At 32.6% G+C, this 15,136-nt stretch overlaps 1 protein-coding gene across 1 annotated transcript in view; it reads right to left on the bottom strand.

Annotated features, from left to right (window-relative positions):
- LOC115419086 (contactin-4-like) overlaps positions 1-14,203 on the bottom strand; it is a 179,626-nt gene extending 165,423 nt beyond the window's left edge. The window contains exon 1 of the mRNA XM_030133704.1: positions 14,110-14,203. Coding sequence (XP_029989564.1) covers positions 14,110-14,142 — 33 coding nt within the window. The 5' untranslated portion in view covers positions 14,143-14,203. The remainder of the gene's footprint in view (positions 1-14,109) is intronic.
- Between the last annotated feature and the right edge of the window lie 933 nt (positions 14,204-15,136).

Below are 15,136 nucleotides of genomic sequence, written 5' to 3'. Positions count from 1 at the left end.
CTGAGCTTTAATGAATATCTACATAATCAGTAAATTACTTACATACATACGAAAATACATGATTTACATAGAAAAAAACGCAAAATACAGAGGAAAATTTTAGAATAAATGGTGTGAAATCACTTAAGAAAGGTTAAATATACAGAAAAATTCATTTGTAAACTGCCACAAAAGTAGCACTGGGTCTTTATGGGTTAACTTGAAAATCCTCATCGAATTAACTCAGTAAATTCTGTCGACTTAGCTTCAGTGACAGTTGAGAAGAGTGGGCGGAGTTAAGCCCTGCGTCATCACGGTTTGGTGATAATTGACAGGTGCCTTTTCCAGTCGCTAACTTATCGTTCCTCTTTTGCACGTTGTTTTGAAAGAGGGAATACATTTTATGACAAATATTAGGCATTTATTTTGTTTAAGAAAGTGCCTCAACTGACTTCCACAAACTTCCACTGTTAGAAATGACTTTTTCTTCAGTTTTCTCTGTTTCTGTTGGTGTCGAGTCATGTAAATTGGGGTTGGACAATATGAGCTCGGCTTCTTCCTACTCGTTTTCAGACACAAAGTAGTTAAAGAACCAAGATGAAATAATTATACACTGTGTGACATTTGTTTTTTTCTTTTATGGTTGATTTATTTCCTTCATATTGCAGCGTCCTGCCTATCAGCCTGCCCATGGGCAGAAAAAATTATATTAATATTCATCTCCTATAAAAATAATAAATCAGGACAGTGGATGTTTTTTTCAACTTTTGCTCAAAGTTTAGAACCCTAATATTAATAAAAGTACATCTAAAGTGTATTTTAGTGCAAACTTTAATGTTCAAACATGATTTTTAATCTTTGTGGGGTGAAATATACGCTATTAAAAATCTCCGACACAAACAATTAATTTATGCATATCGTCGTCAATCCAGCCGGAAAAAAAAACAGGCGAGGATAAAAAATTCTAATTTCTCTTTTAGTTTGTTACAGTTTACTCAGGCATAGTAATAGAAAAAAAACAAAAACTTGAATTTTTTAATTTTTATTATGAAAAACTGCAAATGGGATTACAGAAATAAACATTCAACTATTTTACATATGCTCAAACATTTGTTTGTCTAGATCATTCTCTGCCCATGTTCTTCTTATTTTTAGCCATTTCTAGTCATTTTTAGCCTGTGTGATTTTCTAGTCTAACTGCAGTCGTGGAAAAATTATTAGACTATCAAAAATCGCCAAAAACAATGGTTATGCAATCAAGTACTAACTCCTGTGTGTATCATGTGACTAAAAGAGACAGAAAAGAAAACATGGAATGCCTAAAAGCACTGTTTTGTCAGTACAATGCTATAGATACTGATGTAAGAACTGAAGGGATTTTGGTTTTTATCAAGAAAACATGGAAAAATGAATAGATATCAGCTCTGAAATTAAACTCTTACGAGCTATTTTTGTTGTTCTCATTATATTTGTCCAAACAAATGTACCTTTAGTTGTACCAGGCATTAAAATGAACACAAAATTGAAGAAAACAAGGGGTGGTCTGATCATTTTTCCGTGACTGTATACAATATTTTAGACAATGGGAATAGATTCTGTGAGGTCTCTAAATGTCCATAGACACCAAGAACATCCATATGAATCTTATTAGAGTGAAGTAATTCTTCATTTACTTTGGGTATGTCTTTTTAGGTGTTTTTCCCCTGAAAATATGGTCAGGGTTAAACAGGTTAAATTGGTAATTTTTGGGTAATTTCTTTTGCTAACATGTTCGAAATGAAGTCTGTCTGTCTGATACATTAACTCTCAACTTTAATTTGAGCTTTAATGAACATCTACAGGGTGGGAAGCAAAATTTACAATGAACGAATGAAAGTTGTTTTTTCTCAGCAGGCACTACGTCAATTGTTTTGAAACCAAACATATATCGATGTCACACAAATGCTACTAAAATACTACTAAAATATACAAGCTAACGCTGTACAACAGACAGAAGAAATATATACAACATATAAGGATTTACACACACACACACACACCACCACACACACATATATATATATATATATATATATACATATATACAGGGTGGGGAGGCAAAATTTACAATGAACATTTAGTTGTTTTTTCTCAGCAGGCACTACGTCAATTGCTTTGAAACCAAACATATTTGATGTCATAATCATACCTAACACTATTATCCATACCTTTTCACAAACTTTTGCCCATATGAGTAATCAGGAAAGCAAACGTCAAAGAGTGTGTGATTTGCTGAATGCACTCGTCACACCAAAGGAGATTTCAAAAATAGTTGGAGTGTCCATAAAGACTGTTTATAATGGAAAGAAGAGAATGACTATGAGCAAAACTATTACCAGAAACTGGAAGATACTATTAAGAAGAATGGGAGAAGTTTGTCACCCCAATATTTGAGGAACACTTGCGCAAGTTTCAGGAAGCGTGTGAAGCAGTTATTGAGAAAGAAGGAGAGACATATAGAATAAAACATTTTCTATTATGGAAATTTTCTTGTGGCAAATAAATTCTCATGACTTTCAATAAACTAATTGGTCATACACTGTCTTTCAATCCCGGCCTCAAATATTGTAAATGTTGCTTCCCCACCCTGTACATAATCGGTAAATTAAATGTTGCATTGAAAAAATGCAAAATAGCAACGGATAATGTTATAATAAACGGGCAAAATCACTTAAGAACGGTTAAATATATAGGAAAAATTCATTTAGGAACTACCATAAAAGTAGTACTGGGGCCTTAAGGGTTATTTAAGACGTGCTCCGTAATTGTCGGCAGCGAGGGTTATCTTTCCGAGTTCAGGTTCTCACCTCAGCGACTTCACCACCGTATTAAATCCTTGAGCACTTTTTCCTCCATCTCCATGTCACGTTGTGCCTCCTCGTGCCCTTCATCTTCCCTGTGTTTCCTCAGGCTCACCCATAATGTCATTCAAAAACTATTCCATAGGGGTGGGTGAACGGGCCTGAACTCCAGTCACGGGGATTAAGGTACTGTCACATAAATAAAAGAGAGACTGTCCTCGCCCAAAAGATCACAAACTAATCCTGTGTTAGAGCAGGTTGTGCCTCCATTTCCATAACGGCTCGGCGGCTCCGGATGTGCAGGGGCGAATATCCATGCTGGCAAGGGAGGCAAATGGTGGCGTATATCAGTCTGTGCATGGAAAGCACTCCCGTTTATGGCTGCTATTAATTAAGCATGACGTTACTCTCAATCAGCAGTTTTTCATGCAGGGACCTGGGGGGGACCATCTGTACGCCTTATGCTGAAGGAAAATGATTGGCAATGTCATTTGGCAACAACACTGGGTCGAATCGATTGATATAAAACGACCCCAAAAAAAAAGAAAAAAGAAACGTGTGAAAGAATAGATGTGGTGAAGGAATGTTGAGCCTCTGGAACGTGGATTTAAGCTGCAGCTACTGAAAACGCTGATTCTAACAAGAACCGTGTGTTCGAAACAGGACAATAAAACTACACTTTAGTCAGTGTTAACTAAGAGATTTTCCTAAATGTATCTGACTAGAAATCAATAAAAGACTAAAATAAGGGAAAATCAATAGTAATGGAGGTTGACTGAATCCGCACTTCATGTATTTAAAAGCAAAAGCTACATTTCCTTGTGTTTCTAAAGCAAATATAATGTACGTCATGACCATGCATCACTTCTACATCTGTTTACGCCATTCTACAATGTTACCATTTTAGCAGATGCAGTGATGTGCAAAAAAATTCATTTCTCATCTCTTAAGATAAAATAAAAACATTGATTCCATGAAAACTTTGCACTGAGGTGATTTAGAAAGTTAAACCCGATAAGGACAACCATTAAAACAGGCCTAGATTTCTTTATGGTTGTTTTTTGCAATAAAAGTGTCAGAAAAGTGTTTTTTGCCAATTCTTTTTGCACTTAACTTTCCATATGTATCTATGAAATATCATTATTACATGTAAGACAAACTTTCAGTATTTATCCATGAATTATCATTATTATATATAAGAAAAACTTTCAATATTTATCCTGAATATAATTATTATTAGAAGAAAACTGTCAGTATTTATCCATAAATTATCATTATTATAATAAGAAAAACTTTCAATATTTATCAACGAATTATAATTATTATATGTAGGAAATGCTTTAAAACAGGCCTAGATTTCTTTTATGTTTGTTTTTGCCAATAAAAGTGTAGGAAAAGTGGCTTTTTTGCCAATTCTTTTGCACTCAACTTTTATATGTATCAGGAATGATCATTATATATATGAGAAAAAAAATTTAATTTTTATCCATGAATTATCTTATTATATATAAGAAAATCTTTCAATATGTATCCATGAATCATCATTATTATATATAAGAAAAACTTTCAATATTTACCCTGAATTATTTTATTATATGTAGGAAAATGCTTAAAACTGTGTCCTATAGTAAAAAAAAAAAAAAAAAAAAAAAAAAAGAAAACCTTGAATTTTATAATTTTTTATTATGAAAAACTGTAAATGTTAATAATTAAACTTTAGGGGATTATAGAAATAAACATTCAACTATTTTATATATGCTCAACATTTGTTTGTCTAGATCATTCTCTGTTCATGTTCTTCTTATTTTAGCTATTTCTAGTCATTTTTAGCCTGTGTGATTTCTAGTCTACTACAGTCGTGGAAAAAAATATTATACCATCAAAAATCATCAAAAACAACGGTTATGCAATCAAGTACTAATTCCTGTGTGTATCATGTGACTAAAACAGACAGAAAAGAAAACATGGGAATGCTTAAAAGCATTGTTTTTGTCAGTACCAAATGCCATGGATACTGGTGTAAGAACTGAAGTGATTTGGTTTTTTACCAAAAATGATGGAAATGTCTGGATATCAGCTCTGAAATAAACTCTAATGAGCTTGTTTTTGTTGTTCTCATATATTTGTCCAAACAAATGTACCTTTAGTTGTACCAGGCAGTAAATGAACAAGAAATTGAAGAAAACAAGGGGTTGTTTAATAATTTTTTCCGCGGACCTGCATCAATAAACCTACAAAAAGTAGAAAAAATACAGATAAAACAGTGAAAAAAAGCAGCAAAACTCAATAAAACACAGCAAAAACACACTAGTAGACTACTCCAAATCATCACCATCACTGTTAAATACATTATTCACAAGTATTCACTGCAAAAACCCTCGCTAGAAATGCTGCTAAAAGTAATAAAATTCTACCATCTCTCTCATCACCGACTGGCACTGTGGCTTGCTCTGGGCTCCGCCCACTTCCACCCCTCCCCCTCAGCCAAAGCAGACCATTTTAAGATCAACAATAACTAACATCAATCAGGTAAAAGTGACTCTAAGCCTAACCTCTGCCAGCAGGTACTAGAGTCGACTGATTCTAATTCTATTTCTGGGTGAAGTTCTTAAGCATCTGCTGCCCGCAGAAACAACCACGTTACAAGTACACTAAGAACATCGGTGAGGTGCTTCTCTAAATGGCTAAATCCTGTTTCATGGTGGAGTCTCCCTTTAATTGCGCAGCCACTTAATCCTGCAGCTATGTCATAAAGCAGCAGAGTGAGGTCCTCCAATAAAAAAAAAAAAAAAAAAAAAAAAACTACTACAGCCACGAGAAAAGAGGGATTCCAATAAACCAGCGCTCTCACTGAACAGGACGGCAAACACAATGCAGCAATATTTCAGTGTCATTCTTTGTGAAAGCAGCAGAAACAAGTGAAACACTGCAGCATTAAGGGCCTTGTCCATGAGGAGACACATAATCATGAAGCTAAATTAGAAGTAACGAAGGGTGAAATACTGAGAAGAGAGGGAGATTCTGTTTTCTCTGTCACATATACAGCATAAACACTAACCTGCACAGAGATTTATTAAAGGTTTGCACGTGTAAAAACATGTGCAACTTGACTGCACATGCAAAACATGTTGTAACTTACCTACACTGCAAAATCAACATCTTACCAAGTGTATTTTCTCATTTCTAGTCAAAATATCTCATCACAACACGAAACCAGGGTTTTTCAACCTTGGGGTCGGGACCCCATGTGGGGTTGCCTGGAATTCAAATGGGGTTGCCTGAAATTTCTAGTAATTGATAAAAAATGAATACTTACTACTAAAAAATTACAATATATAGCCTAAATGTTGCCTAAAATTAATGTTTATTGCACATAGTATAGCAAACTATTACACGATCAAAACAAATTAATTTTAGCCAAAAAAAAAAAAAAAAAACAAGTCTGTTTTGAATGTCTGGAGTTGCCTGAAATTTTTAATAATTTATGAAAAGAAAACAAATAAATAAAATTAAAACTTACTAATAAAATTTGCATTATTAGCCTAAATGTTGCCTAAAATTAACGTTTATTTGCAACATAGTATAGCAAACTATTACACGATCAAAAACAAATAATTTTAGCAAAAAAAAAAAAAAAAGTCTGTTTTGAATGTCTGGAGTTGCCTGAAATTTTTAATAATTTATGAAAAAGAAAACAAATAAATAAAAATTAAAACTTACTAATAAAAATTTGCATTATATAGCCTAAATGTTGCCTAAAATTAACGTTTATTTGCAACATAGTATAGCAAACTATTACACGATCAAAAACAAATTAATTTTAGCCAAAAAAAAAAAAAAGTCTCTGTTTTGAATGTCTGGGGTTGCCTGAAATTTTTAATAATTTATAAAAAAGAAAACAAATAAATAAAAATTAAAACTTACTAATAAAAATTTGCATTATATAGCCTAAATGTTGCCTAAAATTAACGTTTATTTGCAACATAGTATAGCAAACTATTACACGATCAAAACAAATTAATTTAGCCAAAAAAAAAAAAAAAGTCTCTGTTTGAATGTCTGGGGTTGCCTGAAATTTTTAATAATTATAAAAAAGAAAACAAATAAATAAAAATTGAAACTTACTAATAAAAATTTGCATTATATAGCCTAAATGTTGCCTAAATTAACGTTTATTTGCAACATAGTATAGCAAACTATTACACGATCAAAAACAAATTAATTTTAGGCCAAAAAAAAAAAAAAGTCTCTGTTTTGAATGTCTGGGTTGCCTGAAATTTCTAATAATTTATAAAAAAAAAAAAAAAAAAAAAAAAATTGAAATTCAAACTTACTACTTAACTTTTATTTGCGACATATTATAGCAAAATATTACATGATCAAAACAATTAATTTTAGCCAAAAAAAAAAAGTCACTTTTAAAGTCTTTGAAAAGGTTCGTTAAGTATCTTTGTGTTATTTATGCAATAAATTATATAAATGTTTCAAATTGGATTTTTGTATTTTTTTGTGTATTTTTCGGCCTTTTGTGTAGATATAGTAGGTTAAAGTGAAAAAAAGATAGGCAGATGACATAGATGAAGTTGTGCTGAAAAAAAAAGATACTACACATGGATATAATAAACATTTTTTTAAATATAGTATATAAAGGCAAAATCAAAAGTCCATAAAAATGGCCAAAAAAGGGCTCAGACCCTTAAGGGTTAAATAAGATATAATCACCTAAAGAGTAACTTTTCAGTGAGATATAAGAGCTTATTTTTAGACAATAGGTCTTGAAAATCTTATTTCAAGAAGTCTTACCAAGATCGTGTTCACTTGTTCTATTGGCAGATTTTTTTACTTGAATTAAACAAAAAATCTTGAATGAAGCAAAAAAAGTAAAAAAAAAAAAAAAAAAAAAAAAAAAAAAAAAGAATGAATAAGTAAAATAGTGATATCACAAGATGCAAAGCGGGCTAAGAGCAATAAAATACAACCATCATAAAAAAAAAAAAAAGAAATTAAAATATGGTAAAAAAAAAAAACAAAAAAACCCAAAAAAAACAATATAGGAAATCTAAAAAACATCTCACTCACTGATTAAAAGCTAACGAGAAAAAGTGCGTTTTTAGCAGAGGCGATTTCTCATAGACTGCAAGGGAAGCTCGCTTCCCTAAAATCACAAAAATTAAATGGTCAAATATGTAAATATATATGTGTTGACATTTCATTGACTACAAATGTGTTAGAACCCGTTCATCTCACAGACGAGTTTGTTCAGAATCAGATTTATCACAAATCAGCAGACTCGATGTTGTTCACTTCTCATCCATTCCCTTGTGCTGTTTTCTCATTCGATCTCTGCTCAGTGCATTTGCCCGTAGACGCTCAGCGTCCATGCACTTCAATGGGACTGAGTGAACAGTTTTTTCATTGCCTCAAAACTGGACGGTAATTGGGATAAATGCCACAATGTTGTCCCGCCCCTGGACGCTCGGCGTCTCTGGAGGTGAATGGAGCTGTGGGCGGAGCTCGGCCGGGCTGGACCGCCGGGCTTCCACGTGCTGATTGGAGGATGAGTCGAAAGGCTGAATCCCATTTGACTGACAGCTGTTTTGAGATCTACTCCTTCACTGACACAGTTCAGTTTAATACCATCGTCATTCTGCTGTGAAATCGAGAGAGAAACCACTACAAAATGATTGTTCATTTCTTGCACTGTAAATAAAACACACTCAATGTACTTCCTTGTTTCAATTTAACATAATTCAACATTTTCTTGTTTACTTCGTACGATAAGGTCACTGACCATTGTCTTAAAAAGGAACAGAGGGCCGAATTTATGTTTAAATACACTGTAAGACCAAATAAGTTGAGTTTACTTTAAAAATTTGACTAAACTGTTACCTTAAAAAATTAAGTAATGAGTAATGACAACTTGAGTGTATTAAACTTAAATGCTCGATTTGAATGGAATTACTATTTTAAGTACAACACACTAAATGCCAAATTAATTTAACTTAACATTTGTTGTAATGTCAATTGCTTTGTATAATCATTAACTTAATATCATCAGTTCATTGTACACAATTCCAAGCTGGTTTAAAATTTCAAATCTTGTGCAATATAAATTGCTTTGTATAATTAAACCCAATATACTATAATATGGATGGAAGTTAAGCAGGAAGTTAGCTCAGTGTAATTTGCTAGGACAGTAAGTGCTTTTACTTTGGCAAGGTGTAAAGATTTACATTGAACTAGCGCAATATAGGTTGAACAGGAAATCCATTGTTCTTCCTATGGCTCTCACTCATGGTGCAGCTCCACAAAAATACAAAAACAAACACAAAAAGTCCAAAAAACACTGACATACCACATTCAGTCCAAATTAACAAACACTAACACCACAACCCCGCTGAACCCCTGCACAGAAAAAGAACACATTTTCAACAACAGGCCCAATACCCACAATGCACTGTGGAGATAAAAAGGTGTGGGTCATGACTAAAACTTGGTGATTTAATGCCATTCAACTTAAAGTTTTTTGTACTTTCTACTATGTCTACAATTAGTAGAATATACTGAACATTTTATAGTAATTGAATAAAACTTAAATCATTTAAGCACATTGTAATTAAAGCATTTTAGTAAATACAAGTCTGAGCTTAGAGTGTCACTTGACTTTTTTTTTTTATGTAAGCTGACAATGAGCTTCCCCTCTGTGAAAGACAAGCAGCCGTCACTGGATTTTAGATGGGATTTAAATACAAAGACTGAGCCTGCCCAACACCATCAGATTGGACCCTTTGTGGGCCGGTTTTGTCCCACGGGTTGCATGTTTGACACCCCTAGTGTAAGTTTCCAAAAGTGGGTTATATTTATCCTCATGACTCAGGTTAGTTTATAAATTGATCTTTCTGTTTGTGTTCATCCAAAGTTAGATAAGTGTCAGCAGAAATATTCCCGTGAACTATGTAATCAGAAAGGTCTCGATTGATTCAGTGCAATAAATAAGGACAAATGGTGCACGCTCTTCCCACTGCTGCTTACATCATTGACCTTTCCCTCTTCCACTCATTAAGCCTCTGTGGTTAATGGTGGCATTTCAAACAATGCAACACCTTTGCTGATTAATCCCTCCACCCATGCATTCTGATATAACCATTTATTACATCTACATCCAGAAAATCTGCCAAAATAATAATAAATAATAAAAATAAATAAATCAACAGTCACTGCAACCTTTAATCACGCATCCCAGAAGGCCTAGCGTGGCGATGTGTGGCAGTCTGATCGCATTCATTACCCTCGAGGATTACTATTTAAGCCATTTGCCTATTTTATTAAATCAGCTCTCTAATATTTACTGTCTAATGAAAAACCCATTAATTACAACGATAAAAGGTGTATTTTTTTCCCCCCTCCTATTAAAAAAACAGATGGGCTAAACAAACAAACGAACAAACAAACACAAAAGCACAAGTTTATAAAGGTTTGATAAACATGTTAGCTACCGGCGAAACAGATTGTTGATTATTCCTCCTTGAAAACAAGCCAAATCCTGGTTTAAGAGAAAAAAAAAAAAAAAAAAAAAAAGAAAAGGGAAGCTTTTGCTGTGAGTTTTGCCTCAAGTAAAACACGACAGCCTGGTTCATTCCAAACACATGTGTAACATTCAAGTACTGATCAATATCCTCTGCTGTGTTTGGGCCTTTTTCTCGCATAATGAAGAAAATTAACATAATGTGTGTTTATTTATAAGGTGTAAGCTCCACTGTGTCCACTCAGTCTAGTCCAACATCCAGGATAAAACAGCCGATAGAATAATACAAAATAAGTGTAAAATCAACCTGGTTCTGGTAGAAAACTCAACTTTGGGTCATTTTTGTTCAAGCTGTTGATCATTTGTTTTTATACTTGATTATTTTGTCATTTTACTCATGTTGCTTGTTCTTTTATTGGTTTTATTCAATATTTTGATTATTTTGTTCATTTTGGTGATTATTTTGTTCTTTGAATATTTGGTCCATTTTTACCTCATGTTGCTGTTATGTTACCTGTATTTTTTGGTTCAATTTCTTGATGATTTTGTTCATTTTGTTGGTTATTTTGTTGTTTTATTTGATTATTTGGTCATTTTAATTCATGTTGCTTGTTATTTATTGTTTTTTGGTTCAATCTCTTGATAATTTTGTTCATTTTTGTTCATTTTGTTGATTATTTGTTCTTTTAGTTGATTATTTGGTCATTTTTACTCATGTTGCTTGTTATTTATTGATTTTTGTTCAGTTTCTTGACAATTTTGTTCTTTTAGTTGATTATTTGTTCATTTTTACTCATGTTCCTTGTTCTTCTATTGATTTTGTTCAATATCTTGATTATTTTGTTCATTTTTGTTCATTTTGTTTTGTTATTTTGTTCTTTTAGTTGATTAGTTTGGACATTTTTATCATGTTCCTTGTTATTTTAGAGATTTTAAACAATTTCTTGATGATTTTGTTCATTTTTGTGATTATTTTGTTCTTTATTTGATTATTTTGTTAATTTTTGTTCTTTTGTTGATTATTTTGTTCTTTGATTATTTGGTCATTTTTTACTCATGTTGCTGTTATTTTATTGTTTTGTTTGTTCAATTTCGTTATGATTTTGTTCATTTTTGGTCATTTGTTGATTATTTTGTTCTTTCAGTTGATTATTTTGGTCATTTTTACTCATGTTTTTGTTCAGTTTCTTGATAATTTTCTTCTTTTAGTTGATTATTTTGTTCATTTTACTCATGTTGCTTGTTCTTTGATTGATTTTTGTTCAATATCTTGATTATTGTGTTCATTTTTGTTCATTTTGTTGATTGTTTTGTTCTTTTAGTTGATTATTTTAGACATTTTACTTATGTTGCTTGTTATTTTATTTGATTTTTTTTTCAGTTTCTTGATAATTTGTTCTTCAGTTGATTACTTTTGCTCATTTTACTCATATTGCTTACTATTTATTGATTTTGTTCAATGCCTTGATTATTTTGGTCATTTTTGTTCATTTTTTTGATAATTTTGTTCGTTTAGTATATTATTTGTTCATTTTTACTCATGTTGCTTGTTTTTGTTATTGATTTCTGTTCAATTTCTTGATTATTTTGTACATTTTTGTTCATTTTGTTAAATATTTTTATTTTCATTCATTTTTTTGGATCATTTTTATCACTTTTGTTCATTTTGTTGATTAGTTTTGTTCATTTTTCTTTTCTGTTGATTGATGATTCAGTAAATTAACATCATAAATCTCATATCGTCTGAACTAAAGGGTTAATGACATGTTAAGGTCAAAGGGAGGTCACACTAAATACGATCGCTTTAGTTTATAGAAGCTGTTTTTACCCTGAAACTGTAGTTTTTCCTGCTGTTTATACTTCACATATATCAGATTGGATCTAAATACAGAGACAAATACATATGTGTGGACATTAGAACTGTAATAAACCAACAAACAGAATGATGGATGAGGACTTTTGCAGAGTTCTGTATAAATGTACTTGCATTTGTCCTGACCTTTGTCTTTTCTAAGCATTGCTCTCAGTTTATACGTGATCTCTGGCTTTTACCATCTTCTTTTTCCTGTAGAAGACCGTAGACTTGTACTTCATATTTTTGAGTTGTGTTGCACTTTCAGTAGCTCCACGTCTCATCGTGGTTCCAGTGTAATGAGAATTCAGAGGGCACAGGGAGCCAAACATAAACTAGGATATACAGAGTTTATATAAAGAATGTGACTTTTTCCACCTTGGTGGCGCAGGATTAATAACTGCACTCAGCAAAGGGAGATTAACAGACGATTAGGGCGGCTCTTACATCACTGTGCATCCCCGACGAGTAAGAAAAACCCAAGGCCTGTTTACAGTTCAGTGTTTTAGCTCAGAAATGCACAGGACACAACACACACACACACACACACACACACACACACTCTAATTACACTAAAACAAATATAGTTGTGTGTAGTTTATGTGGTGAAGTGTTTATTGTATCCAGTGTGCAATGTCAGTTTGTTTCAAAACATTATTATTATTATTATTATTATTATTATTATTATTATTATTATTATTATTGCTGTTGTTCTTTAAATACTTATATTACTTATTTCCTATATATTGTTGTTACGACTACTGTTACTATCATCACTTTATCATTTTTATCCTGTGATTATTAAACAAACGATAGATATAGATAGATAGATAGATAGATAGATAGATAGATAGATAGATAGATAGATAGATAGATAGATAGATAGATAGATAGATAGATAGATAGATAGATAGATAGATAGATAGATAGATAGATACTTTTTTCCTGTTACTTTTCTTCTTCAGATTAATAAAGTATCCCGTTATAGATAGATAGATAAACAGACAATAACATGCAGTAAGTCAGTTAGTCAGCTTTGGGTATGTATAATATATATATATCTATATTATATATTATATATATATATATATATATATATATATATATATGTGTGTGTGTGTGTGTGTGTGTGTGTGGTGTAAATCCTTATATGTTGTATATATTTCTTCTATCTGTTGTACAGCATTAGCTTGTATATTTTAGTAGCATTTGTGTGTTAAATATTTTATCTCTGTAGTTTTTGTACATTGGCAGTATTTTGCGTGATATTTTTATATAGTCTTTTTATACTTTAAGTGTTTACTGCTAAACAGAAACTATTCTATTCTATTCTATTCTATTCTATTCTATTCTATTCTATTCTATTCTATTCTATTTTACTCTATTGTATTGTATTGTATTGTACTGCATTCTATTCTATTCTATTTTACTATATTGTATTGTATTGTATTCTATTTTACTCTATTGTATTGTATTGTATTCTATTATTCTATTCTATTCTATTCTATTCTATTCTATTCTATTCTATTCTATTCTATTCTATTGTTACTCTATGTATTGTATTGTATTGTATTGTATTGTATTGTATTCTATTTTACTCTATTGTTATTGTATTGTATTGTATTGTATTGTATTGTATTCTATTCTATTCTATTCTATTCTATTCTATTCTATTCTATTCCATTTTACTCTACTGAATTGTATTGTATTGTACTGCATTCTATTCTATTCTATTCTATTCTATTCTATTCTATTCATGAAATAGTTGCTCATTTTGTGATTTATGGTTTAAGGTAGAGTTTTGTTTTTCTCATCCACATCCTTCCTTAGTGTTCACAGAAACATCTGGCGCCGTCGTGCGTCTAACCTCAGACTCTAACTTTCTGTTGAGCTGTTCCGTCGGCAGAACTCACCTCCGTGGACTCCAGGTTCTCTCCATTTTTCATCCACCTGTACGACGGCTTCGGCTTCCCCGTGGCTTTGCATTCCCACACCAATGAGTCATCGATGAGCTCTGGACGTCTTGGGGTTTCTCGATGAGATGCGGAGGAGCTGTCAAAATTAAAAAATGTAAGAGGGAGTTAGACTTCTGCAAATGGGAAATGAATAACCCTCCTGTTGTGTTCACCGAGGGTTTACAGCCTCAGCGCTCACAACACTTTTCATTCAGTAATGGGAACTGAAAACACATTCACATAACATGATATTTTACATATCATAGAGCACATTTAACCACAATATATGATTATTTTCTGCTTAAAACAACCACAATATGCCAGTTTTATTGCTTATGATGAACACAACAGGCTTTTTTTGCTTTGTTTATTTATTTGGCAACATATACAATACATTCTTCTGAATGAACAACTCATAAAAACCTGAACAAATGACCAAACTGGAGTGAAAAAACAAAACATCTGCTGAGATCTGCGGCCATTTATGTACCACTCTTATTAAGTACATAGTATTTTTTTTTTAAATAGGCACTTTAACAGTGAAGGGTTGAATTTTACAATGATTTAGATTTATTTTGTGCTTCTTTGAGCTATTTTGGACCATTTGGCGAGTGGGACTGGACCATTTGGCAGGTGGGACTAGATCATTTGGTGGGTGGGACTGGACCATTTGACGGGTGGGACTGGGCCTTTGGTGGGTGGGATTGGACCTTTTAGCGGGTTTGGCGAGTGGAATTGGACCTTTTGGTGAGTACGACTGGACCCTTTGGTTTGTGGGATTGGACCCTTTGGCGGGTGGGATTGGACCATTTGGTGGGTGGGATTGGATCCTTTGGCAGGTGGGACTGGATCCTTTGGTGGTGAGATTGGACCTTTTGGCGGGTTTGGCGAGTGGAATTGGACCTTTTGGTGAGTACGACTGGACCCTTTGGTTTGTGGGATTGGACCCTTTGGCGGGTGGGATTGGACCATTTGGTGGGTGGGA

The sequence above is a fragment of the Sphaeramia orbicularis genome, chromosome 5 (genome assembly GCF_902148855.1).
Source record: "Sphaeramia orbicularis chromosome 5, fSphaOr1.1, whole genome shotgun sequence".
Classification (NCBI taxonomy): Eukaryota; Metazoa; Chordata; class Actinopteri; order Kurtiformes; family Apogonidae; genus Sphaeramia; species Sphaeramia orbicularis.
Note: the sequence above shows the minus strand (reverse complement) of the source record. Positions and strands in the feature narration are given on the sequence as shown.